At 40.0% G+C, this 25,495-nt stretch overlaps 1 protein-coding gene across 3 annotated transcripts in view; it reads right to left on the minus strand.

Moving 5' to 3' along the window:
- MPPED2 (metallophosphoesterase domain containing 2) overlaps positions 1 to 25,495 on the minus strand; it is a 162,452-nt gene that overhangs the window by 64,415 nt on the left and 72,542 nt on the right. For all 3 annotated transcript variants that reach the window (XM_037012136.2, XM_073216356.1, XM_017681080.3), the window contains exon 4: positions 14,587 to 14,812. In XM_037012136.2, coding sequence (XP_036868031.1) covers positions 14,587 to 14,812 — 226 coding nt within the window. The remainder of the gene's footprint in view (positions 1 to 14,586; positions 14,813 to 25,495) is intronic.

Consider the following 25,495-nt stretch of genomic DNA (forward strand, 5'->3'; position numbering starts at 1 on the left):
CTGAAACAGCCATAAACACACATTTAAAAAGCTATGCCTTATAAAAGTACATTTTTTACAAAAGCGGGCAGAAATTTGCCAAGTGCTTTAAAATTTATGCAGAACATCCTCTGGGGTGTGAGGAACTGGGGCCTCTCTATGGGGGAAGCTAACCCTGGTTACATGGCATGCTAGAGAAGCACCCAAGTTTGTCAGGAGCAGATGCTGATAAGGTATGTACCAAAGGAATCAGGTCTGGACTGTTTCAACTGGGAGGGTGTTGGAGTAATGTTGGTATTTAGCTGTGATCTAGAGGCCAATAAAGGGCAGGCTGGACAAAGCAGAGCCTAATGAAGCTGCTAGTGTCTGGGGTGAAGGAGCCACAAAGCCTTTCAAATTAGCAGCTGAATCCTGACACTCATTAGTGATTATATATGCAAGGGCTGCAACTTAAGCCCCAACCAGTGAAACAGCTCAATGCTCTGCATACACACAAAGGAAATAGTATGCACAAAAATAAAGAACTAGGGGCTTTTAAATGTCTTCCCTTTCACATTTTGACATTTTTCTTTTTCTTTACCTCCTTTTTTTTATATTAATGACAAGACTGCAGTGTGCTTACCTTCCAATTTAACACTAAAATAATTACCACTGTGACTAAAGCGAGACTTTTTTTTTAATCAAGGAAAGTCTAGTCAGAAATTGCTTCTGCTAAGTTCTGTACAAGACATAATATACTCTTGTTAACTAACAAAACCAATAAAGCAAGCCAGAGCAGTTATTAAAGTATCTTACAGCACTAAATTTATCACTGATGACAAATTTAATTTGGAACTCTGACAGTTTGCTCCTCACATTTACTTCAACAGATTTCTTTATTGTGGGGTGGGGAGGGGGGAATGCGGTCTTTTCACGAGTAATGACTGCTGAGATGTACTAGAAATTTTTAGAAACGTAGAAGATGACTGCCCATAGAGAACTGTTGTCTTTCCCACAGCGTCGTTGTCACTGGGAAAAGTTATGCATTAACATTCTTTTCCAGTGATTCTATCCTTTGTACATTAGAGTTAGAAGAATTTCTGAAACGGTGATAATGAGCACTTTATGAAGCAATTTATAATCATCACTTAGTTAACCCATACTCTGTGTCTCCTCAGTGAGGTCAGTGCTTCTCCCTTGATAATAAAGGTAAGAAAATTGAGATACAGTTTCCCCTATCTTACAGGTAGAATAATTTTAATCTGTGGCAAGGTCGTTTGGTACAAGGGAGGAGGAAGATAAAGAAATTCACAAAATTGTGTTAGGTCTTCCTGTAATTACTCACTACTGCAGCTAAAAGGATGATATTCCCATTTTAAGTATCCAAAGAGAATTAGATTTCAAATATACATAAAATTATTATTAATAGGCAACTTTTGCTCAACCTTTGCTGGACTATGTAATATGAATAATTTATTTTCTGTTCCAGTCAACTGCACTACATAGTTTATTATACACTAAAACCAGGCTACACAAGTTATATTTTCTATAAACTTTTTCTTCTTCTAGAATAACACTTGTACGATTCTACATTAGCATTTGCTTGTTGTCAGTTCCAGTGATAGTTTCTTTCTGGACAATGCCATCAGCATATAAAACCCAAATTTCACTGCCTGGTTCCGTTTTAAGGCAAATTTAGCAGCTTGAACCACAGTCTGACAAGGAGAATGCATTAAGCTCTGGAACAAAAGCATCCAAGTCGACCTGTTTTGCAGACTGATTAATAGAAACAAGCTCCAAGGACTAATCACAAGTCGAGCCCCGTTTTGCAGATTAATAGAACAAAGACACACGAGAGAAGGCGAGGTTACAGCACTGGAATATAAATAAGCAAAGGTAGGCACTGGGCTTTCCTCTGCCTGAGTCACGTCCTGTCAAGCAGGCCTCACAGAGCCCAGTCCCAGAGGGTCATTTTCAGGGACAAGTCAAAATGCAGCCCCACAGAGGTCTGGGGTCTGTCAGTCACCTCAGCCCCAAAGGGGTCACCTAGGTTCCACCTTCTTCGTGGAGATTCTGATTTAAAAGAGGAAACAAATTTTTTCAGCAGAACCAAGCATGGGTCTGGGGACTGTCAGGGACACCCTCCTCAGGCAGGCAGACCACAGCACTTGTTGATCAGCACAGACATTTCCACCTCCCCACCTTTTGCAAGGGCCTGTCACACAGGTAATCTGTGAAGTGTGTGTGTACGTGCAGGTCCACAAATACACATGAATTATGTCCAAAAGAGCAGCAGAAAGTTGGAATAAGAGAGTCAATTTCCAAATTACCACTTAGACACAGGTGGCCTTTTTCCTGACTGTGAAAATATAATTTATCCACTAAAAATGTACAAAATCCCAGGAAAGTAGAAAGTAAATAAAGGAAAAAAAGAACAATCGTTAAGAGGAAATCCTGTCATATTTGTGGTATATTTCGCATATGATTTTTATACTATTATGATCCATCTGTATTGTAATCTCTTTTGGTGGAGATATGGCTCTTGAAATGTTTACTGCTAAATATAAGAAGAAAAATATACCATTGATCTCTGATGGCTGATGCTAATTCTTAAGTGACTAAACCCAGGTGAATGCATGAACTTGCACTGAAGTTGTACAATTTTCATATACGTAGATCTGGTTAGCTGAAGAAAATCTACACAGCTTAGGACACAATCTATAGAAATTGAGATGTCTATGTTTTGCATGATTTCCATCCATGTGATTTTCTGCAGTAACTGTTTTCCTTCTGTCTTTTTTCTGTGTGTGTGTATTCTTATTTGTAGAAATTAAAAAGACAAAAGCTTTTTTAGTCTCATTTGGAAGAATATTTGATTTAATGAACAAAGAGAAAGGATTTTCTCTGGACTATTTGTACTCTGCTTTATCAATAATCCAATTATTCTGTTTACTGCAGAAATCAACAAAGTAAAAACACATTTATAAAGAAAATCATAAATATCAACAGTTAAAAATCTCAGAACTGACTTGACAGCACAGTTAAGCCTGTGGTTTACAGGTTAGCCAAACTTCAAAATTTCCAAAGACGTAATCCTGTTAATCCTGTTTCTTGGGCTTTTCAGAACAGAGTTTGAACTCTGCAGAAATTCCTATAGCAAATAACCTTAAAACCCAATACACCCTCTTTGGTATCAGATTTTCCCCTTAATAGCAATATTGAACGGTACATACAATAGATTTGAATGGAGAAAGGCACACACTACCCTGCCAGGGCCTTAGCTTTTCCTGGGCCTGCCTCTCAAGCTGCTGGGCAAGCCAGCAACCACATGGAATTGGCCTCCGGTAAGAGCTATTTAAAAGCACAAAGGTCAGGGCCAGCATTTGATACACACTCTTAGGTTTCCCATTTTTCTTACTTTTTCTGCTGGACCTACAGGTAAGTACTTCTTACAGAATTCTATCTTTATAAGAGGGAGAGACTGAATTTGGGTAAGAAAAGAAACCTCTTTACTATTTCATCTGAAAAAACTGGAATCAGTAAAGAATGTTTATTAACAAAGATATCATAAGCATTGCCTAAAATCCTCATTCTCAAATGCTTCCTATTAATTAATTAATTTAAACAATGTAAAAGCAAATCCCACAAATTGGATATGTTAAATTTCTTTTCCCAATTTTTTCCTTAAGTCTTAATACCAAAGGAAAAAAAAATAGTGGGGAGGTGGCAAGTAACAGCCCAACAGCATATTTTCAACTAGTTTTGCCATCAGCAATTTTTTATTAGGTTTCCGTGTCGCTTCCTTTATTTTTTTCTGAAAAGATCAAAGCCAGAAAGGTTTTTTCTATTGATTCTTGATTCAAAATAAAAATAGAGACCCAACTACAGCTAGTAATTTGAGGCTGGACTTTCAAATCATTAAGACAATAAAACCAATTTTCTTCTAGTTTCTGTCTTCAATAATCCTTTTTCTAGAACCATGTACTCCAAGCCACCTGCCATTTCTCATGAAGCCTCATGTGCCATGGAAAGTCAATACATCTTATTTGGATTCAGTGTTAAGATCAGTATGTCCCATAATTTCAGAACATACAGTAGCTTGAAATGTAGTGAGAAAAAACAGTAATCTCTAGACATTAAGACAGGTGGGCATCAGAGGCACTTAGTTTTATGTGCCATCATTTTGTACATAATATATAAAAGATGTGCATAACCAATTTTAGGGAAGAAGAGAAAATCAATGTGTTGATTCTGACCTTTTTTTCCTTTACAAACATATCACTGGTTTTACTTAGTTTTCAATGTTGATTTACTGTTGGTTTATATGAAATTTTAGCACCATTTTTTTAAAGGTATCATTGATATACAATCTAATGCTCAGGTTTCAAATGGTCAACCCTGTGGTTACCTCATTCCCCCCCTATTATCAAGTCCCCACTACATACCCCATTACAGTCACCAACCATCAGCATAGTAAGATGCTAAGAGTCACTACTTGTCTTCTCTGTTCTATAGCCCCACCTCTTTTTAAATGCGGTCCACCCTAAACCCACTATGCCAAACATGACACCTGAAAATATGTAAATTACCCAATAAATATCACCAGCACCTTCAGATGCTGTCTTGGGAAATTTGATCTTGAGAGGAATCTGATTTTGGCTAGTTCTTAATCACTTCCTCTAATTTGCCTTTACATACCAGGTGCTTCTGTTTGTGGCCTTTCATTTTTTACTGCTTCATACTGGATTTCATACTTGGACATTATTCATCATAGTTACTATATTTACACTTTAACCAAGCAGATCTTTTCTAATATTTGAGCAAAACAGTCTTTCTCTGTCCTCTCCTGTTAATGCAGATTTGTAACTCATCTTTTCTGCTCTTTACAAAATGCATACACATTCCAGCAACCCCAGAGGCTTTCAAATTTGCCACTAACTTCCCATTTGAGCAGCCCTCACGGAACATTCCACATTCAATTTATACTCTCCATCCAAGATTACCTTTATTTTTCCTGGGTGAAAATGCACTACCAAGCGTTGCTCATACATCTAAAATGATACTCCATGTAAGTGACCTTAAAAGTGCCCCATATGTCTTCATTTAACAGACATCTATTCACTCTTCCACGTCTTTTCGCCAAATGTAGCCGATCTATGGGGTTCCTTTCCTAAACAGTTTCCACTTATTCAGCTCATAAGCAACTTGCCATGCAGAGAAATTATATAATATTTGCTTTTTAAAATTCTCTCACATCCTTGTGCATGCACATGTGCACACGTGCACACACACACACACACACACACACACACACACACACACACACACAGGTGTAACCATCCTCCTAGACTAAGTTTCATTTTCACCTCATGTTGCCCTTTCTGCTTCTCCCCTTCTATCTTGGTATACACATACCAAAAACGAAAAGAAATATAAAAATAGCAAAAGGACAAGAAGATAAAAATCAAACAAAAACACAAAAAAATGAACAGCCATTACGACACTACACAATTGTCACTTTTCAGGAAAGAAAATGCTGAGCATTTTCTGAATGCCATGATCTTAACATACATCATCACATTTTAATCCCATGAAAAATATACTGACTACTGAAAACAATAAATACTTTGGGGCTGACTTCCAGTTCTGCTACTTAGGAAGTGAGTGTTCCCAAGTGAGTTAATTAATTTCTCTAACCTTCAATTCTACCATCTCCCAAATGGAGGTAGTATAACTTTATAGGGTTGCTGTGAGGCTTAGACACAATATTCCGTAAGATACCTGTAAGTGGGTGATGCTCAATAAATAGTAGTTATTATTTGCATACCCATTGACAGATGATCAAACTGAGACTAAGCTTGCTGGGGAGAGCTGTTTCTAAAGGTCAAAGCCTGAGGCTTCTATACTTCACATTCCATGCCCTCTTAGGTAGATAGGGCAGGGTTGCACCTGTTTAAGCTACATCCAGTCTGGGAGTCAGACTTTCTCCTGGGTATGTCTTCCTGCTGGGAGGTCCTGCTGGAAGTTTATTAACCTGAAGAAACGATGGTTTAAACAAGACTAAGGTGTCAGCGAGAAGAGCTCAGGCCAATTTCAACGAAGTCTGCTCTGTCAGAGAGTTGTCCTGAGCAAAACTTGGTTTGGCCTGTCACCCAACAAGCTCCCATGGGCTCATAGGTGAATTCTTAGAAGGTTAAGTGACACTGTACCTTGATAAGCTCTTGCAGAGCAGCCTGAAATAGCAGAGGGCTTCTCCCCTGTGGGCACAGAGCAACACGGTTTGATTATCATGCCTCTTCTGTGAAACAACTTTGGCAGCATACAGACTTACCAGAAGGGGCGGACAGGGCACCCTGAGGCCATGCATATGTGGTGGCAACCTCCTAACAGTGTGCTCCAGAGCCCATGTCACTTCCTCACAGATCATAGGGAGGACTACAGGAACCCATGTAGTTGCCTGCACTTAAAAATTCAGTGAGCACATCTGAGCCATGGGGAGACATGTGCTGCAGGAAGGCAGAGCAGCTGTAGAGACTGGAACCAGGTAAATGTGGCTCTGTCAGTGTGACCCTGTGGACTCACTATCTGGTAATATCTAGAGAAAGTCACGTTACACTCACAATTCAGAATATAAAGTGAGAAAGCCATATTTGTCAAGCAGCTTGAAAATAAATGGGACAAAATCTGCATGAGTTTAATTCACCTCTAAGAATTCAACCTTTGAGAATTCAAGCACTGAGAAAAAAAGATTGCAACCTATTTGAAAATACTATCAAATTTGATAATTTGATAATTCTAATGTTCAGAGGACGTTCTGCAGGCCCACCTGGTCTAGCTTCCTACCAAACTTACACTTTACACTGACTACATTTACTTCAGCTTGAAGAGATAGTCTCTAAATCTAACAGAAACTTCTGGTGCTGCACACAACATGGGGATAGGGTATCCAATGTAAAGAAATGACAATCAAGAACCTGTTGACACTTTTCTTTGAAAACCCTCACTGCCTCCGAGTTAGGTTGTCCATCTGCTGCCATTTCTCACCTTTGTTAAACCATGCTCACCTGAAGACAGGCTAAGCTCTCAATGCTCCTGAATGTTCAGGAAGGATCTAGATTAAGTTCATGAAGCTAATTGACACAGTTTAGTGCTTTGGTTCATTTTTATCTACCATCTCTAGTCCTCATGTAGGGCTAGATTCATAGCTATGCTTGATCTTGTATTGGAAATATTTTCTTTCCTTTTGCAACTGTGTGCCTCACCTGTGTGGACCTTCAATCCACCAGCCACAAAGACGTCTCTAACAATACCACCCTTATTCATTCATTCACTCAGGAGACAACGGACCGAGCATCCACTATATTCCAGACCAGGCTTGTCTCCAGTATGTAAAGAGAACAAAACTGACAGGGTTCCTGCCCTCATGGGGCTTCTAGAAACTGTATAATCTCCTTCCATCCACAAGAGACAGCTCTGGGTTTAAAAAGGAGGCTGTCAGTGTAACATAAGAGAATGAAAGAGCACCCAAGCAGTCAGCCAGCTGGGTCTCAGCGTGAAGGTCCAGGTCTTCTCTGGAACATGGTGCATGGGTTCATGCCAGGCCTGACCAGCAGGGGCCCACTGCCAGCACCTCCTTCTTGGTGTGTATGACCAAGGCTGCTATCTCTCTCAGCTGCTACTTGATGTTTCAGTGGAAAAAAGCCACATGCACCTCATACTTGCCTGCCTGCCCCCTCTTCCCCACTGTGTGGGCAAGGACATGGAAGTTGTCTCTGTGGAGCAAAGGACCAGGTGGAGCTGATCCAAGTCTTATGATACACAGAGACACAGATTTTTCATTTTTAAAATCCTAGGCTTTGAAGCACATCATGCAAAAGATGCTGGATCATTCCTTTGCTCTGTCCTCTCAACATTCCTCTTCCCCCTATAAGCACCTCACCACTGAATCTTGAGAGCTACTGAAGAGTGTTGGCCTGAATTTCTGGCCCTTTTTGCAGCTAGATGGAAATGGCTAAGTCTTCCAAGTGGCCACTTCCTGAGTTGCCTCGGATCAAGGCGTAGAGGGACATATGTGGTTACTAGGATATCCTGGTTTAGTCTAAAGAGCTCAGCAGGGGGAGGCTGGATTTCAGTCCTATTTCTCCCCAAGCTAACTCTGACTTTGGGCAAGTCACCTTCTCTGTCAAAAACTATCTTGGTCTCCTCTGTCAAAGGGTGGCAATACTGAGCAGCACCTGACATAGAAGCACTTGTACATGCTGGATGTTATTGGTATTATTATCAATCCATACTGTGCTTATTTGAATTGTTTAGGGTTGTTGTTTTAATCTACATTTTAATTATTTAGAATCATTGTGAAGCCCAAATGAGATAACATACATGAAAATTCCCTGAGTGAAGTATACTATGTCCAAATATAAGTTTAATTATTGCCATTTGCTAACTGAGTTTGGCTCTCAGAACGCACAGGCAAACATTTAGATTTGCCAATGGCTGAGATTAAGCATAACTGAAGGCACACAGACACCTCCATGTTCTTCTACACACCTTCTGCCTTCTTCTACACAACCACCAGACAGAGGCCCAACAGGCTTTAAAGGTCTGGACGGAGCTGGTAGAAAGGGAGGAGTTGGATCCAACATCACAAGCTGTGCATAAATCGCCTATCAAAATAGTATTTACCGATACGGCTACCAACGGGAGGTAGGAAGCAAAGTGATCGGTTTTGCTTTCTCCTTTTTCAAATAAACAGGGCAGTTGTTAAACCAGAAGTGAATCTGATCCCGGGCGGCTTTAAGAGCAGTCAGCTGCTTTCTGAAACCGGCAAAAATGTAAACAGAGCCTGTAACTCTAGAGCGGGGCAGAACACCCATAGGTTTCCTACGGGACAGTCTGTGGGCCCCGCGCCAAGAAAAATGAAATGTTAGCCCAGGCCTTTAAACAAAATCATGTAAAAGCAGAGTGCGTATTTGTTTAACACACACACACAGACCTTTTTCTGTGCCAATACCTTTCTGAACCCTCCTGAATAAAAGCCGGAATCCCTGAGAACGGGGTACAGAACCAGTGTTGTTTGTATAGTCCTGTTCTTTAGTGTGAAAGGACTTTCTTGCTGAGGGAAGAGATGTTTCTTTCTTTTTTTTCTTCTTTTTTGGCCCACGTTAATTACAAAGCATGACTGTGAAAATAAAATAAATGAGAGCCCATTCCTCCTATCACCATATCTGAATTCTATCATATGAGTTGCCAATTGGTTTTCTAATCCTCTCCACTCAATATCTGCTGTTAATTTGTTCCCTATTTCAAGAACTTGAAGACTGTCAGCAAAATACATGATGCATTACAAAACTTATAATTGGAAATAAAAACATCTGAAGCTTCTCTGACAGGGCAAACATGAAGTACTACTGCACTGGTAAGAACAAGGAAACGTGAGCAACCTTTTAGCTATTTCTGCCCAAACACTATTATAAATGCTGCAGAGAGAAGAGTCAACACTTAACTTCCACTTTGAAAAATGCTGAGAAAATTGCATCTAAATGAATGAATGAACTCAACCTCTTTGTGATCCGAAATGAGCAGAAGAGAGGAAGCAAAAAAAAAATCCTGCTCACTCTTCCTTTGAAAATGCAGCTCAATGGGCTTTCTCTTGCTATTTCAGCCATTTTGGAATTACACTGCCCAGGCCCGATCTAATTCTCCTGCTGCAGAAGTTAGGGCACTTCCTCCACAGTTACTAAATCTGACAAATTACACCTGGGTCTACTCTAACACGAAAAAGTGTGCTCTTTGTTCCTGGCCCCTTGGTCACCACAGAGATCAAATTCCTGGACATAGGAAAGCCCCACTCATATTCATTAAAAGCCATGGGAGACCAGCTCTGCATTTCTGTTCAGAAGGGGAACAAGGTACAGGCTGTCACTGAACAAAACACTGCTCACTCAGGTCGGAACAACATGGACTTTTTATTTTTTGCAGCTTAGCTGCTGATCAATTAGTGCCTAGATTTTTATTTTAAACAGCATCTTAGTAACAACAGATCAACTGAAAACAGAAAAAAGAAGGAGCTGGTCAATTTTTAAATGCCAAGTTCCACAGGTGAGTTTACCAAAACCTGCTTACACTGAAATGCTCAGTACAGATCTAGTAACCAAAAATACAAAGATGATTTCAAAATTTCAATCTCCTCTATCCTGGCCAGATAAGCAGTTACCCCAGTGGCTAATATTTGACAGATCAGAATTTTGGCTCCTCTTTCTAACCATACTCAGCCTTTGGGAAAGACAGAGCTGAGGGTGATCACAAAGAGGAAATTAGGAACTACCTTGATGGCAGAGAATCAACATGAGGGATACAAGGAATTCACAGCTTTCCTTTTGTGAGAGCAAACTCCTAGACAGACCTAACTGCCTAGCAACATAAGACCCTCCCAAGAGAGAGAGAAAAGCATAACAGAAGTTCAGAGAAACTGTGACTGAACTGTTACCCCCACGGATACATCATCCTTGATTCCTTTGAAGATTTTTGGAAGAACAAGATGGTGAAGGAATATATATAGAAGCCACAGAACCTGACATAAGGTCTCTGGAGGCAGGGATGCCTCTGGAGAGTCACCAACTCTTGTCTTCTTTCCAAGAGAGCACCTATCTTTCTTCCAGGGCAAAGAATCCCCTAACCACTTCTTCAGTATAGGCTGCTGAATGTTCCCAGACTCACCAAACCACATCCAGATCCTCCTCCTTGGGGATCTAGTAAGTACCACTGCATACTCCACTTGCAGACACACAGGAATGCTCTGCAGTGACAAATCTTCCACATATAAATCCTTATTCAATTGTAAATTAGGAGACACTGCTTCAATTCTCCCTGTTCTTCAGGAAGCTTTCAGCTGTGGTATAAGTTGTAAAGTATAATGACTGTGGACTAATATTCCTTTTTTTATAGTGAAACCAACTCACAATCCATACTTTTAAAAATACATGAGTTACAGCCATCTCCTTGGTTTAGAACAATCACTTTTGAGAAACCTGTAACAGGATGGAAATCCTTGGTATCAAGGTTCTCATTTTGATTTCCATTCTTAAATTAAAACCACTAGCAATATCAGCAACTCGGAACTTAATATTTCCTCCACAAAAGTCATTGGGAAAGCATGGAAATCAAACTTAAATCAATTTGCATCATTTTGGGATTGGAATATCTAATGGATTACTAAGCAGGCATTCATCTATGCGTGAATCTCAGGGATGGAAAAATCTCAATTCCTTAAGGGAGAAAAGTGGTAGCTTTGGTATAAATCCCCCAAAACCTTGCTTCTAGTCACATCCATAATAGCAAAAGAGGTTAGAAAGTTTACAAGATATTCAAATAATCAAGCATGCCCACAAACATGTATACTCTTAATAAAGATTCCAACTTTGGTGACCATTTAAGTGAGTGGCATATGAGAGAAACTAGGGCAGACCTCATTGCCCCATTTTACAAACAGAAGTTAAATGATCTGCCTAGTGTCACCCAATCAGCAGAGGCTGAACTAGGGCTGGAACCTACCCCAACAGACTCCTAGTGCGGCAGTCTTCATTGGGAAGGTGGACAAAGGAATAAAGTAAATTGGAAAAGCCAATCCCACTACATCAGTAACAGCTAAGACTTACCAAAATGTTACTTTAAGCCACGAAGTCTTCTACACGCTGTGGATGCATTAACTCATTTATCCTCATGACAGTTATGTGAGGGAAGTCATGTTGCTCAAACAGAGGCATGGAGATGTTCAGACACTCACCCCAGGTCCCAGGACTGAATACAGGGTAGAGCTGGGAAAAATCTGTTCTTCCTGAACGGAAATGCTAATGTAGGCATTCCGCAATCAATGTTCAGATTATCAGCAGTCCTGGAAATATTCATTTTAACAAAATATCTTCACAGTGAAATACAAACTACTGATTCCTCCAAAATATGTAATGAAATGGAAATTTTCTTTTTGTCAACCTCTATATCCTTAGGCCAAACACAAAGTACCAACAATTTTTAATGTGTGGGACAAATTCCATTCCAAGATTTCCCTCACTGTAAAGAGGTGCGAGACAAGAAATAGTTCACACTTTCTGGAAATCCCAATAAATTTTGTGTAAAGACAATTTCAGGATAGTATTTCAGAAGACTAATGCTGCCTACTTTCTTGACTTTAGCACCTGCTCCAACATGAAAATAAAAAAAATTGCTGAATGATATCAATCCAGTTCAGACACAAACTTTGTCTAAAGTTTGTACTGCCACCAAAAGGCAGATTATGCCCCATCACATCACGTATTTGAGTTACTATGTTTTTTGATTTCTTCAGATGCTGCAGACCTGCCTCAGGATCCAAAGTTCATCCCTCGTCCATCCCAGCCATAATCTGGCTCAGCCAAGCCCTTTCCTAAAAAGATTTGAACCTGTGCAGATAATGGGGGCCATTTGTGAGCTGTCACCATGTCAGCAGCTATCAATCTGGGGGTCTCTGAGAGCCCTGCTTGTTTGGGAATGGCCTTAAATATCCTGTGCCCTTTGGAGATTTTTCAAAATTCGTCTTGTTATTAAGCAAATGATCTCAACTCTATGAAGAGCTTCTCTGTCAATCAGAGGTCATTCCTCAACTACTACATAGCGATTAAGGAGAGCTGTGAAACTGGAAAAGCTTTCTCTCTTCTGCCCTTTACTCAGAAATGCTAATATCGATATCCTACATTGCCCTGAGATCAGTTTTCAGATTACTGTTTGACAGAACTAATTTCTGTTTATTCTCTTGCCCTTTACCATCTTCTCACAGATAAAATAATTGATTGACGAACATTCATAAAGCTGGATATAACCACTGCAGAGTACCACCGATTAGCACACCACCACCACCACCCCAGTCATATCACATTCCCTGCAGCCAGACTCGGGTGAGGATACGACTTAATATCGGTGTGATTCCAGCAGCTACTTAACCTTTCTGTGCCTCCATTTCCTCAGCAGCCAAATAAGAATCCTAACAATGCCCATCTCTGAAAAGTATTTGGAAGAAAATGAGAAATATAAAGGACTTAGAACAGTGTCTGACATACAGCAAACACTCAATTAAGAGTTCATGGTCATTGTCAGGTTGATTTTTAACAGAAATATACTTCCTGTATCCACTTATCAGTCCTTCTGGATATCAAGTAGTAAAGCTAGGAAAACCATGATCAGCTGTTGAGAAAATATCTTAACTTTCAATTCTGCAGAGGACAGCCCAAACTGTTGAGTGGGGTGGCTAATCATCTGAATTCACTCTGCTCGTCCGCTTCCAGCCTTATCCACAATGCCTCCAGCAGGACTGGGATATTTTTCTAGGTTGGGTGAGTAAAGGATAAGTTCTTCCACTCTATACACACAGTGCTTGCAGAAAGTAAATAAATAAATAAGTGACCCAAGACACCTCTAATATTGACCTTCTGGTCTAAAACCCCCAATTTTAAGATGAAAAATCTGGCTCTGGAAGCTAACTGACTTGTTCAAGTTCACATAAATACAGAACCAGGGCCAGAAAAAATGTCAATTATTATTTTAAGCAAACCACCAGACACTCTTCTCAATCCACGGCAAATGTCACCTAATTCAAACTTCATAATATCCTGTGCCCTTTGGAGATGTTTCAAAATTCATCTTGTTATTGAGCAAATGATCTCAACTCTATGAAGAGCTTCTCTGCCAATCAGAGTTCATTCCTCAACTAACTTAACCTTTCTGTGCCTTCATTTCCTCAGCTGTCAAATAAGAATCCTAACAATGCCCATCTTTGAAAAGTATTTGGAAGAAAATGAGAAATATAAAGGACTTAGAACAGTGTCTGACATACAGCAAACACTCAATTAAGAGTTCACCATCTCCATGTTAGCAATGCAGAGGCCAAGGCCCAATGTCTGTGAATAAACTTCAAAACCAGAAGCCTGACAATGAATAAAGCCTTGATCAAAATGCTTCCTGCTTGCTCCCAAGAATACCCACCTGCTTCAAGTTTTCTAGAGCTCAGTGTTGAGAGTTCTAGCACTGATCTCTCAACCCATACCTTTCAAATTGTGCATCAGTGTCATCTGGGAAGCTTTAAGAATAAAGATCACTAAGCTCCACCTCAGGGAGAATCAGAAACTAAGCGGACTGTGGCTTCAAAATCTGCATTTCTTCAGAGTTGGTGAGACAATTCTGATGTGTAGCAAGATTTCACAAACCCTGATCTAAGCAAGATATTTTATGAGTGCTTCCAGTGTCAAACGAGAGGGAAATGGGTTACCTAAGGTTGATGGAATGTTCAGAGTAGCTGAATGTGTGTGACGGGAAACACGTGACCTTCCCCCAAACCCTATGTCCTGCAGACACACACACGCAGCCCCAGTCACAGAAAGACACACATGTCTGCCAAAGCCCGACTCACTCTGGTCTGGCCTGAAGAAATCTGCATCGCAGTGAAAAGCACAAGCAGGACCAGAAGATGTGTTATGTTGGCAGCAGAGCAGTGGCGTCTCTCTCTGCACTTTTCCTTTTCATTTAAAGTTCCCAAGTATGAGCCATGATTTTTGAGTGCTGAGCTAAAAAAGGGAGGGCAGGACTGTTGGAACGAACACTTACCAAGGTGCACCGTATATCCTGAATCCCTTCACTGTCACCTCCGAGTCTTGTAAGTAAATACTGTTTGTCAGGAGGGACTGCACGTTGTCAAAGTCCTCTGGTTTCAATTTGGACACAGAGGGGAAACGATAGTAGTCCTGTTTAACAAGGTCTGCCATGAATTCCTTGTCAAATGTCAGTTCATGATTCCCAGCAATCACTATTTTATATTCATATGGCAGGTTTCCTGAAATAAAAAAAAGAGCACCAATTAGCATGTTCATTTCCCATCACGAAGTACAACAGCCGAGACTGCGTGATTAACAGTCAGCATGCCCAGATGAAATAGCTCACATATTCCTTTAGATTTCCATGGGAACCAAAATTTATGACTACTCCTATACGCTAACAAAAATGACAATAAACTGGAGATAGGAAGCCGCTAAGAAGCTAGAAGCTACTAAGAAGACATTAAGTTTTTTAGTTTCGTTTCTCTCTACTATATGCTACAGATACACTGTGATGAGTCCACACTGTGATGAATCCATACTTTATAATTATCCAGCAACCAGCAGCACTTTAATCAAGATACTTAAAAAAGGTCTGCACTTGGTATGGGCCTCAAAAGAAAGCCGGCCAACTATTCTAACAACTCAGATAACTGCTAGATTTTTAGTATATTCTTTATACAAAAGATGTAGCATAGCCAAGCAGTCCACAATTAACATAAATGAAAGGAACTACATAGTACAATTTCATATTGCAAGTTAAAGTTTACCTTTTGGCCTGTGAATAAAAAGGCCATTAATAATGGCCCCCCAATTAGAAGGCTAACTTTCTTCCCATTGGGATGGGAGAAGAAACTGTAAAGCTTAACCCCCTTTTAATATTTATGGTATGAAAATGTGAGTTCTTGGTGTGTGCTTTTTATGCAAAAGTTTCCTGATCGAAATGAGATAGTTCTGGGAAGAAGAATGAAAGTTATAAAGGAAAACCCAAACACCAGACTTCTGCATAGATTTATAATGTTTGAATAAAGTACAGATCATACATACTAATAACTCACTGTGATGCTATAAGAACCAAAATCCAAAGGGAGATAGTGCCGGGCAGCTGTCCCCATCCTGAAATTAATGCCCTTTTCTTTTCTTTGTCATTACCCACCCTTCAAGCCTCACTGCTAGGCTGCTGCTCATTTTATTTAATTTTATTTCATTTTGAGGGAGAAAAGGGTGGGACAATGGTGCCTATAATTCCAGCTTCCTAAGACTCCTGGGTCCAATGCGAAATTAGTGTTTCCTGTTATTCCAGGAAGAATGAAAATTACCACTAGCAGGAAATTGGATACACTTGTTGTAAGAGCTGGTACTTACCAGCGAGCCAGAGTCAATGATTTAATTAATGAGGCTCAGTGGGGAAGAGAATTATTTTGAGGGAGAGACAAGTTTTGTCATAGGTCCACAAAATGAAAGGAACTACATAGTACAATTTTTTGTACACCCGGATTTGAGCAATGCAAACTGCAGATTACACTGCAAAGTCCGCAGTCTCAGCAATGCACCACAAATGTATTTGCTAATACCGAAGCAATCTTTAATAATGCCAGAAGATGCTTTGCAATGCTACTGGGTTTTTCTTTAGCTTTCAATTTTTAGGTTTCTAACAGTAATGAAATTGCATATGTAGCATTTGGGTTAATGCGGAGGCTAAAGGGAGAGATGAAAATAACACTGCAGAAAGATGAAACCAAAAACGCTGCCGCCAAGCATCAATAGATACATCCTTGTCCAGCAGCCCACAATGTTGTGTGACATGCCTTTGGCCTCAGTTATTTTTGCAAGTCTGCGGTGAAGAGCTCATAGAAAATAGGAAGCCTCTCCCCAGTGCATGTGAACGGGAGTTTATAACACGCACAAGCATAACGCAAGAAGTGTGCTGTACATCGCAATTTCCTGCACTTCAAATACAGATGAAAGATGTATCAACAGGCTACAAATTCCCAACACTGCACACACACAGGAAATTTGTGAGATGCCCCCAACTCCGGCATCATGTCTCTGTGACCCCATTGGCCTGATACTGAGCCCCCAGCTTCATCTGTGCTCCCAAGGCTGGAACAGGCTGAACTGCTTTCCTGGGCAGTAATCTGTTCCAAAGCAGGTCCTACATATGCGGATCTTTGAGCAACTTTATTTGTTCAAGTGATGTGGTAGCTGCCTTATTTGCCTTTAATCATTCATGACGACAGACTCTCTTCTTTTATGTGCCATGGCTCTTGCAAGAGGGCTTGCCTTCTCACTTGTTCCGTTTTTGAGCATTGGTTCAGGGGTGGCATGGGTGAGATGGGGAAACAAGACAAAAGAGGTACATTTTTCTACTTCAGGCCAGCTCTTCCAAAAAAAAAAAAAATAGAACTGTTGCAAAACAAATCTTCCTCAGGAAGACAGGCCTCTTCAGTGTCTTTTAAATCAAATTTTGGAGACTCAGCATAAAGAAGTAGCCACCGAAATCAACAGCCACAAAACCAGTGATGATATTTACACATTGCCAACAAACGCATCTCCTCCTGAGAATCCAATCGTAGTTTCCACTTCCATCATCTGTTACCTATGTTATGAGATTGTCTGACACATTTTCTCTTTTGCTGAACTGACCTTTCATCTATAATCTGCCAACCTTTATGTTTTATATGAAAAGTAAAAGCAGGGCAGCTGACAAATCTCCTGTTACTTGATGGCATTAGTTTTTTTTCCCAGATAAGATTAATTTGGAAGGCTCTGCAGTCAAGCTCCAAACTTTTTGGTATTCAAACAGCATCATTTAAAAATTGTCAGACAAAGGGGTGCCTGCCTTTATCCATTCTATTCAGATTAGATCATTGAAGCTGGCCTGCCTGAATAAAAACCAAAGCCATACACAGTTATTTTAACATGGAAAAATTCTTGCTTTGAGTGACCTAAAGAACTCCAAAAACTAACCAGTTCCATGCTTCCCAAGATGTAGTGTTATGTTCTGGTGACATATAAGATTATTTTTCATGGAATGCAGATAAACTTTTGACAAAATGTCAGATGGTTTTGTATGTTTTAAAGATACATATTTGGAAAAAATGCAGTGTAATGGCAAATAATGAAATATGGCTTCCTTTTTCTATCTTTCATTTCTATTTTAATTTTTTTCTGTCAACGTTTACATATAAAATAAGAGATGATTTAGGGAAAACTATTGTGCAAATAATAGTACAGATAATTCACAGTTACAGCAAAGTGATGACTATATCAAGTGAATGAATGACTTGTGAGAAACTAGTCCATCAGTTCAGGTTAGAGCTACAGATCATGAGAGACACCATATGCTCTTGAGGCAGTAATTAAGTCTTATTCTATTGGGTACCTTCTACTGTATCTGTATTGCTGACTAGTATCACAAAAATAAATGCTCACTGAAAAAATAAAGGATAATGCAAGCCAGCTAGGTCCTCACTGCTACTCCACGTTCTAATTATCCCAAACTCCTGCCACAACCTATACCATAAGCAGCAGTCACACAACTTTTCCAGGTTCCTAGGTGGCTCCCAGGCTCCTTTTTACTCCCCACTTAGCATCCAATATGTCCTCTAACCCCAAGAGAGGCTCTCTTCACTTCCTTGTCTTCACTTTCCCATCACTCTGTCTTTCTGCATCTTCTCCTCTTTCTAATATCAGCCTCATAATTACATCCCAACCACCACCACTGGCACTTTTAACTTTCCAGACATCTCTGTTTGATAGTTTGGGTCTCTCTCACTTTATTTAATCCTCCTCCTTAGTGAGTTTGTGTTTATCCACCCCAAGAAAACAAAAATAGGCAGTCCTTCTCTGTCTCTCTCTCTCTCACACACATACACACACACACACACACACACACACACACACATACAGACACACACCTACCTCACGTATGTCCCTAACCTTGCTTCTTCAAGATACTTCACTATTTCACTTTCAAAATTCTGGAAAGAGAATTTCAGAAGCTTGCAGCTGGTAGGCAAATTCATCCCACAGATGTATTATAGTTGGTCCTCAACACAGTATTTTGGGTTTTTTTGACTGAACTAACACTTAGAAATCAGGTAATGCCATGGAAAATACTCCAGATTTCTAGCCCCCTTTGGAAAATGAAAAGATCAGGTAATATTGTCCTCTAGTTTGCCGCAGACCTCCCCACTCCCTATTCCTTCTCCCACCTAGCCCCACTTACCATGTTTGTGCTGCTTGATGGTCCATTAGTAGAACTGGCAATTCAGAGACAAAATGGTTACTCAAAATTTACCCAGTGCAACCTAGCTTCTCTTTCCATTCTCTCCCAAAAGCTTCCCTGGAATATTGACAATAACCTAGTAGCCAAAGCAAAGACTTTTACTCAGTTCTCATCTCCACTGATCTCACTGCGGTGTCATCCTGTCCCTCCAAGTAACGATCCCCTTGACTGCCGATGCTGCCCTCCCTCCCCAGTCTTCCTCTCCTTCTCTGACACTTCCATGCTCTCTAGTCTTCCTCGGCTCCGTTTACCTCTCATCTCATTCTCAGGTGACTCTCCCTCTTCATTTTACTTTCAGGGATTTTATTTAATATTTCCTTACTCTATGCCTCACGTTTCTATTCCTTGTGATCCAAGTTTTAAACTATTACAATTTAAACTGTGGAGGCGGCAATGAGATTAAGGGCAGGGACTTGACAGGCTTTGCCATATGTCAGCTGCATGACCTTGGACAGAGTCCTTATGCTCTCTAAAGTGTGCTAGCAGAACAGGGATATGACTGCACCCACCTCACAGGCTGTGTTCAAGACAAAATGATATAAGGTTTCTAAAGTATATGCATGGTGTGGCGTAAAGAATCAGGGCATGTTAATTATTTTTTACGCCATTTTGTAGTTTTGCTTTTTGCATGTGACTTGTCTCCGCCTAGACGAAAGGTCCTTAAAGGCATGGATTGTGGCTTGTGGTTCCTTTTTGACCCAAAGTACCCAGTTTAATACCTTCTAAAGGGCAGGCACACAATTAGTATCTATTCAATGAGTGAAGGAATGAGTGAACTTCTGTACAATTCACCAGGAACTTCTTTAGAATTTCAGGAACCAAACTTGTCATCTTGAGTCATAACAAAATTTAAATCAATGTCACATTGTCTTCCAAGTTTAAGCCCTCCTGAAGTGTCCTATTCTTTGTCCCCAAATCCAGTCTAGCCAAATAATCTCCAATAAACTGCTTTTAGCTGCAGTTTCCTCAAATATAAATAAAGGAACAATAATAATACCATTAAGGTTTGGTGCACATTAAACAAGATATTACATGTACAGAACCTGCAATTTCTAATACTTCATAATCACTCAATAGATATTAGCTGTTTTATAATAATTATTATAATGATTGCCTTTCCCAGTTGCCATCCAATAAAATATTGGTTTATCCACAAATTGGATCACTCCTGATCACGACGGCCCAGTGCCACCGCTCTCAAAGAGAAGCATCTGAAGATGCATCCAAAGGAAACTGGCAGAAACTGGTATGGTCCAATGTGTCCCTCAAATTAATCAAAGTATTACTAGAGTCACTGAGGCATCTGGATCTAGAAGGAATGGTGGGTGGGCCTATGAGGTCTTCAGCCTGCACACAGTGCAAACCCAGCTGCCTCTAGCAAGATGATTCTAATCTTGCAAATGTGTGCTCTCTACACATCACTTCTGTCCTCCTTCTGTTTTCCAGTTACTCGTCTCTCCTAATTACTGAATACTAAAGATTTGCCAAGATCAACCTCTCATTCACAAATACATAGTGTAACCTGTGATAAATAACATGTTCTATTTCTCTTAAGAGTGACTACTCATTTGGAAATACAGGTTTCCCCTCCTAGCCAAAAGTAAAGTGTTGAAACTTCTTGTAAACTGAAAAGGCATAAAGTAAAGAGTATTCCCTGTTTTCCATTAGTTTGTGTTATGTCACTTTGCTTTTATGGAAGACCTGCATTAGAATGGTAACAGATTTTTCCATAGAAGTGAAAATCCTCTTTGGATGTCTTTTGGTTAGCAAAAATAGGTACTAATATACACCTTTCATATGAACTTTCAGAAAGCGGGTGATATCTGTATCCCTAATATCTTCATTGAATTAGATGGGAGTACTCTTCCATGAGCGTGTAGAGAAGAATATAGTAACTAGAAAAGTTTTAGATCTTCAGCTACACACATGTCCGATGAATCCATAATAATTTTAAAGCAGACACACAGCAAGTTTTGTCAAGGTCAACCTCCCATCCTTACTGAACTCTGGATATTTAATGTGTCACTTAAAGTGGCTCCAGTGAATCATAGCACATGAACCCAGAAGGATCCTCAGGACAGCTTGATGTAGTAATTTGAAAGCTATGCTGTGTGAACCTCCCTGGGGCTGGAGCAGGACAATGTGAGGAAAGAGACAAGGTCAGAAGGGAGGGACTAGCTCCTATGTTCAACACAGCAGCACTGTTTTCCTTTATTTCACAATTTGGGGGGAAAGACTTCACTTGAAGAAAGTTATCCTTGGCTTAAAATTTTAAAAAACAAAAACCGTCAATTTATCCAACTCCAAATGATAAGAAACATAGTGCCAGAGGGGTATTGCCACTTGCTAAGCAAAGCCACAGGCCAAGTTGGTGGCGCAAGTGGGACAAGAACAGCTCTTTTGCCTCCTGTGCTAGTATTCTTCCAGATGATTCTAAATTTTTAACAGCCTTACGAAGTTCGACTCAAGAAGTAGCTCTTATGTGAGTCCTCATACTGTTCTTCCATCTATGGTGACTTTGCTCTAGTTCTAAGCGGCTGTGGACCTTTTTGTTTGTTCCATGAAATAGAACTTCCTCATTCCAGATGCTTCTCTGGCTGTGTCATGGATTTCTCCTCCAGGGGATATGAAGCAGTGTAAGCCTTATCCTATGTCCACATACATCCCGGCTCAAATAAAGCATTCCCCAAATCCTACTGCAACTGTGGGTATAATTTCTTATCCACTAGCTCCCAGAAGAATTTGGGAACCTACCCAAGGAAGGGAAGGTCACAGACTTGGGAAGGAGATGAAATAAAGCTCCTCTGCCTAACTTTACACAGAGACTCAAAATGTAAAAACTTGTTGGCAATATTATGAAAATTAAAATGAGACTTTGCTAGGAGAACAGAAGTCCAAGGTAATAAACTCAAATGCCCCCAGGAACCAGAGAGGGAAAACAAAAATGTCAAATTGGACTCTGTAGAAGTAATAGAGAATGGTAAGGGCTAGGACACATGTGGAAAACCATTTAGAAACAGACATACATAAGTACTGCTCAGCCAAACAAGATGCTTTGCTAGCTTGCCCATCCACCACACCAGTAAAAGGTAATGACCCTCAAAATTAAGTACTATGCAATTGCAACCTGTTTTCTGCTATAAATAATTACACTATGTATTCCTTTAGAAAACTCAACATCAGGTCACATCAAAATGCACAGTCAATTCCAGAATAGTCACTTTTCTTGGAAATCTGTCTGCCACCCACTAGAAGATGGCTTTTGCCTGCCCCATTGTCTTCACTCTTCAAAAATGGGGAGAATGGTGAACAGAGCCAACCTGGCCATCAGATTTGGCTAATGCCAAATACTGCCTTTCCATGCCCCACTTTTTAAATCAGGGATCTGATAAGTAAGGCTAATTGACTGCTATCTTCTATTTCTTTATACTAAGACCAAGGAGAAAAAACCTAGAGTACAACAGCAGTTCTTTGTGAAGGACAGAATCCCAAAGCAAACGTGGCTTACTGGGCTTCCTGGATAAAAGAAAACCTGGTTACACAAAGGTGACAAGTTTCAAGATCTCCAATCCCTGTGCTCGCTACTCTCCATATTCTAAATTACAGACTTTGAAAATATATGAGAAAAGCAAAAATGTCTGTGGCGTAATACTCACTTTAAATAAAGCCCACTATGTAGCAAGAATAAAACAAAACAGAGATGACACGCCAGGAGAGTGTGCTATAGCTAGCTCCCAGATGCCCAGGAAAATCAATTCACAAGGCATAACCTTCAGGTTTACGTTCCCTTGCCCATGTGCTAAAGAAATACTAACTGAGAATAAAGCAGGTATATAGTTGGATCTACTATCATGGGACTGTTTCTAAACAAAAGTGATATATTGCAATTCAATCACATTCCTGAAACCTTCAGCTCGCACAGGTCAGTGCCAGGGGCCTATTTTAAAACATTGTTCCCTAATGCCAGTGTTATAAAGGGATCTTTTTATACCCCCACGGTGGATAAAACAAGGCATTTTTTTCTGTTTAAAATTAGTATTATATTTTTAATAGTATGACTCCAGCAGAGAGGAAAAGTGTTTAAACTCTTAAAATCTCTTCATTCCACTGAGGACTGAATAAGAGTAACTTGGGCTTGAAAATTGGCCAAGCAGACAATTTTGCAGGGAGATGAAAGAGAAAAAATCGTACAGATGGCTAAGAGATGAAAGAACCATGAGGCTCTGGGATGAACTAAGGAGATATGCCACCTAAGTTCCTTTCTTTATGATCAGTGGAGCAAAAAGCAGAGAAGGGAGCTGAGTCCAGCCTAGGTGGCAGGGTGAGGACTCTGTCAGCTGGAGTAGGTGGAGCCTACCTTTCCCTGTTGTACTCCCAACATCTGGAAAAATGCTTGGCACTGAGTTGGTGCCCACCGCCTACTCGTGAAATCAATGAATGGACCTCCAGCAGTCCCGTTTGGCTCCATGGTTTGCACTCACTTGCCTCAGCTGCAAAGCCACCAGAAACATTCAAGCAGGGCAAGCTCTGTCTCTGACCTCAGTCTGTCCCCCGTCAGGCTCCATTAATTTGCACAAGTCCTGACAGCTCTAACGTTAATACTCACACTTGCTGATGGAGCCACACAGCAGGTGCAGACTGCTACCTTCTCCTCTGAAACTCATGCATTAGGGTTTCTTCCATGCTTGCAATGGGAAACCAAGTCTAAGAAATATTAAACACAGAAAACTATATTAAAATAATGTCAGGGCTGCCCTGGGAACCCAGGAGAAAGTAAGGAATGCTGAGTGAAAGCCCAGTGCTCTGCTGCAAAAATTAGAGCTGGTGTAAAAATCACAGCTGAAATGCGCCCACCTTTTCTGCAGCCTCCTCCATAAAAAGAATCCCAAGGAACCAAGAGATGTTCTGAGCCTTAATCCATATAAAGCAGACAGAAGTCCACCCCCCAGCCAGGAAAACTGACCCCTTGTGGACCTGAGTAGTAACTGGCATATGGCACTGATGGTAACACAACTAAGAAGTGTAAACCACAAGGGAGCAGGCTGTTAGTACCCATAATTACTAGAGACCTGAAAACAACTCAGAGATTTGATTGTTGCTCAGAGGCGATTTGTCTGCACACATCCCTGTCTCAACTATCACCTTATTTCAATGTAACTTTTTGTAACTTAGATACACACACCCTTACACTCATTCACACCCAAGTACAAGGTAGTAAAAATGAATGGCAATATATACTTTGTTTCTCAACTGAGTATCTTTAAGTTGTTACCCAGACCAATATGGCATGTTGTACATGTGAAGATGTGGTAGTAACTGTCCACTGAAGCACAAATTGTATTTGAATATTACCATCTGGATGGACAACTAGAATTATAGGTCATCATTTCACTGTTTATTTTGTCCAACCTCCTCCTTACCAATGAGGGCCTTGGCTTGTTGAGAAAGATTTATACCCCATGTAAGACATTTGACCTGAACAATCAGACTATCTCCTAAAGATCCATCAATCTACTTCCTTAAGCTTCAGAAAACTTGAACCAAATCACGGTTCCTCCAGAGAGTCATAAGAACTCATTAAGACATTGTCAAGATTCATCATGACTAGCTACCATGTGCATGTGTTTTATCAAACGTACTGGAATGTAGGACATATAGCAAGATGGAAATCATGGGATTTGGAGTGAGACAGATTTGAGACCAAATTTCTGATTCTATCACTTATTACTGGTGCAATTCAAGCCCAAACATGCTATTTAGTTTTTATAATGCTTATTAAAAAAAAATGAGGATAATTGTACCGCCTACATTACTGACGGGATATGCAGATTGAGTGAGATCAGTAAAGGACTATGCACACCTGACACATTAAAGGATGATTATTATTATCATTATCTTTATCCTGCCTTCTGTTTTGTGTTGTAACTTCACTCAGGACAAGGGGCCCATCTCCTATTTCCTACCATCCTGAAAGACTATTCAATAAATATCCTCAATAAAGAATAAACAAATAGTGTTGACTGACAAAGTCTATGGTGAGCTGAATAATACATGCCTTTAAAAAGCAACTGAGAAAAAGATGTTCTTTCCAGCAATAATTATAATAAAACAAGTGACAATTATTCTACTGAATAATTATAATTAGAGGAACAAACACAAACCCTATGTGTTTACATTTAAACCATTAAGTACAGTGAAAATCAAACTAAGAATGACACAGGCATAAAAGCCATAGTCTTTAAAAGAAAACAATTTTAGAGGCTTTTTAGATTCCCTCTCTACCTTAACTTGCAAATAGTAATAAAAAATCTTTTTGTAACAACTACTATTACTTCTGCATGCTGAAATAGCATCTGGGCAGATGAATGCAGGATTTCAGAGTACAGGGATTCCAAAGGGTTGGTCCACAGAAGCAGAACAGAGAGTTGACAGTGGAAATAAAAATCTTTGCCTTAACAGTGCCACTGGGGCTAGATGAAAATGGTCTTCTAGAACTTGATTAAAACTAAATTGAAAAATAACATATTTGGCTAATATTACATTAGACTAAAATATAGAAATGAACCCTAATACTCTCAAAATCTAATAAAAAAAAACCATCTCAATTTCCAAACTTTCAAAAGCATCTTCT

This window comes from Manis javanica, chromosome 11 (assembly GCF_040802235.1).
Source record: "Manis javanica isolate MJ-LG chromosome 11, MJ_LKY, whole genome shotgun sequence".
NCBI lineage: Eukaryota > Metazoa > Chordata > Mammalia > Pholidota > Manidae > Manis > Manis javanica.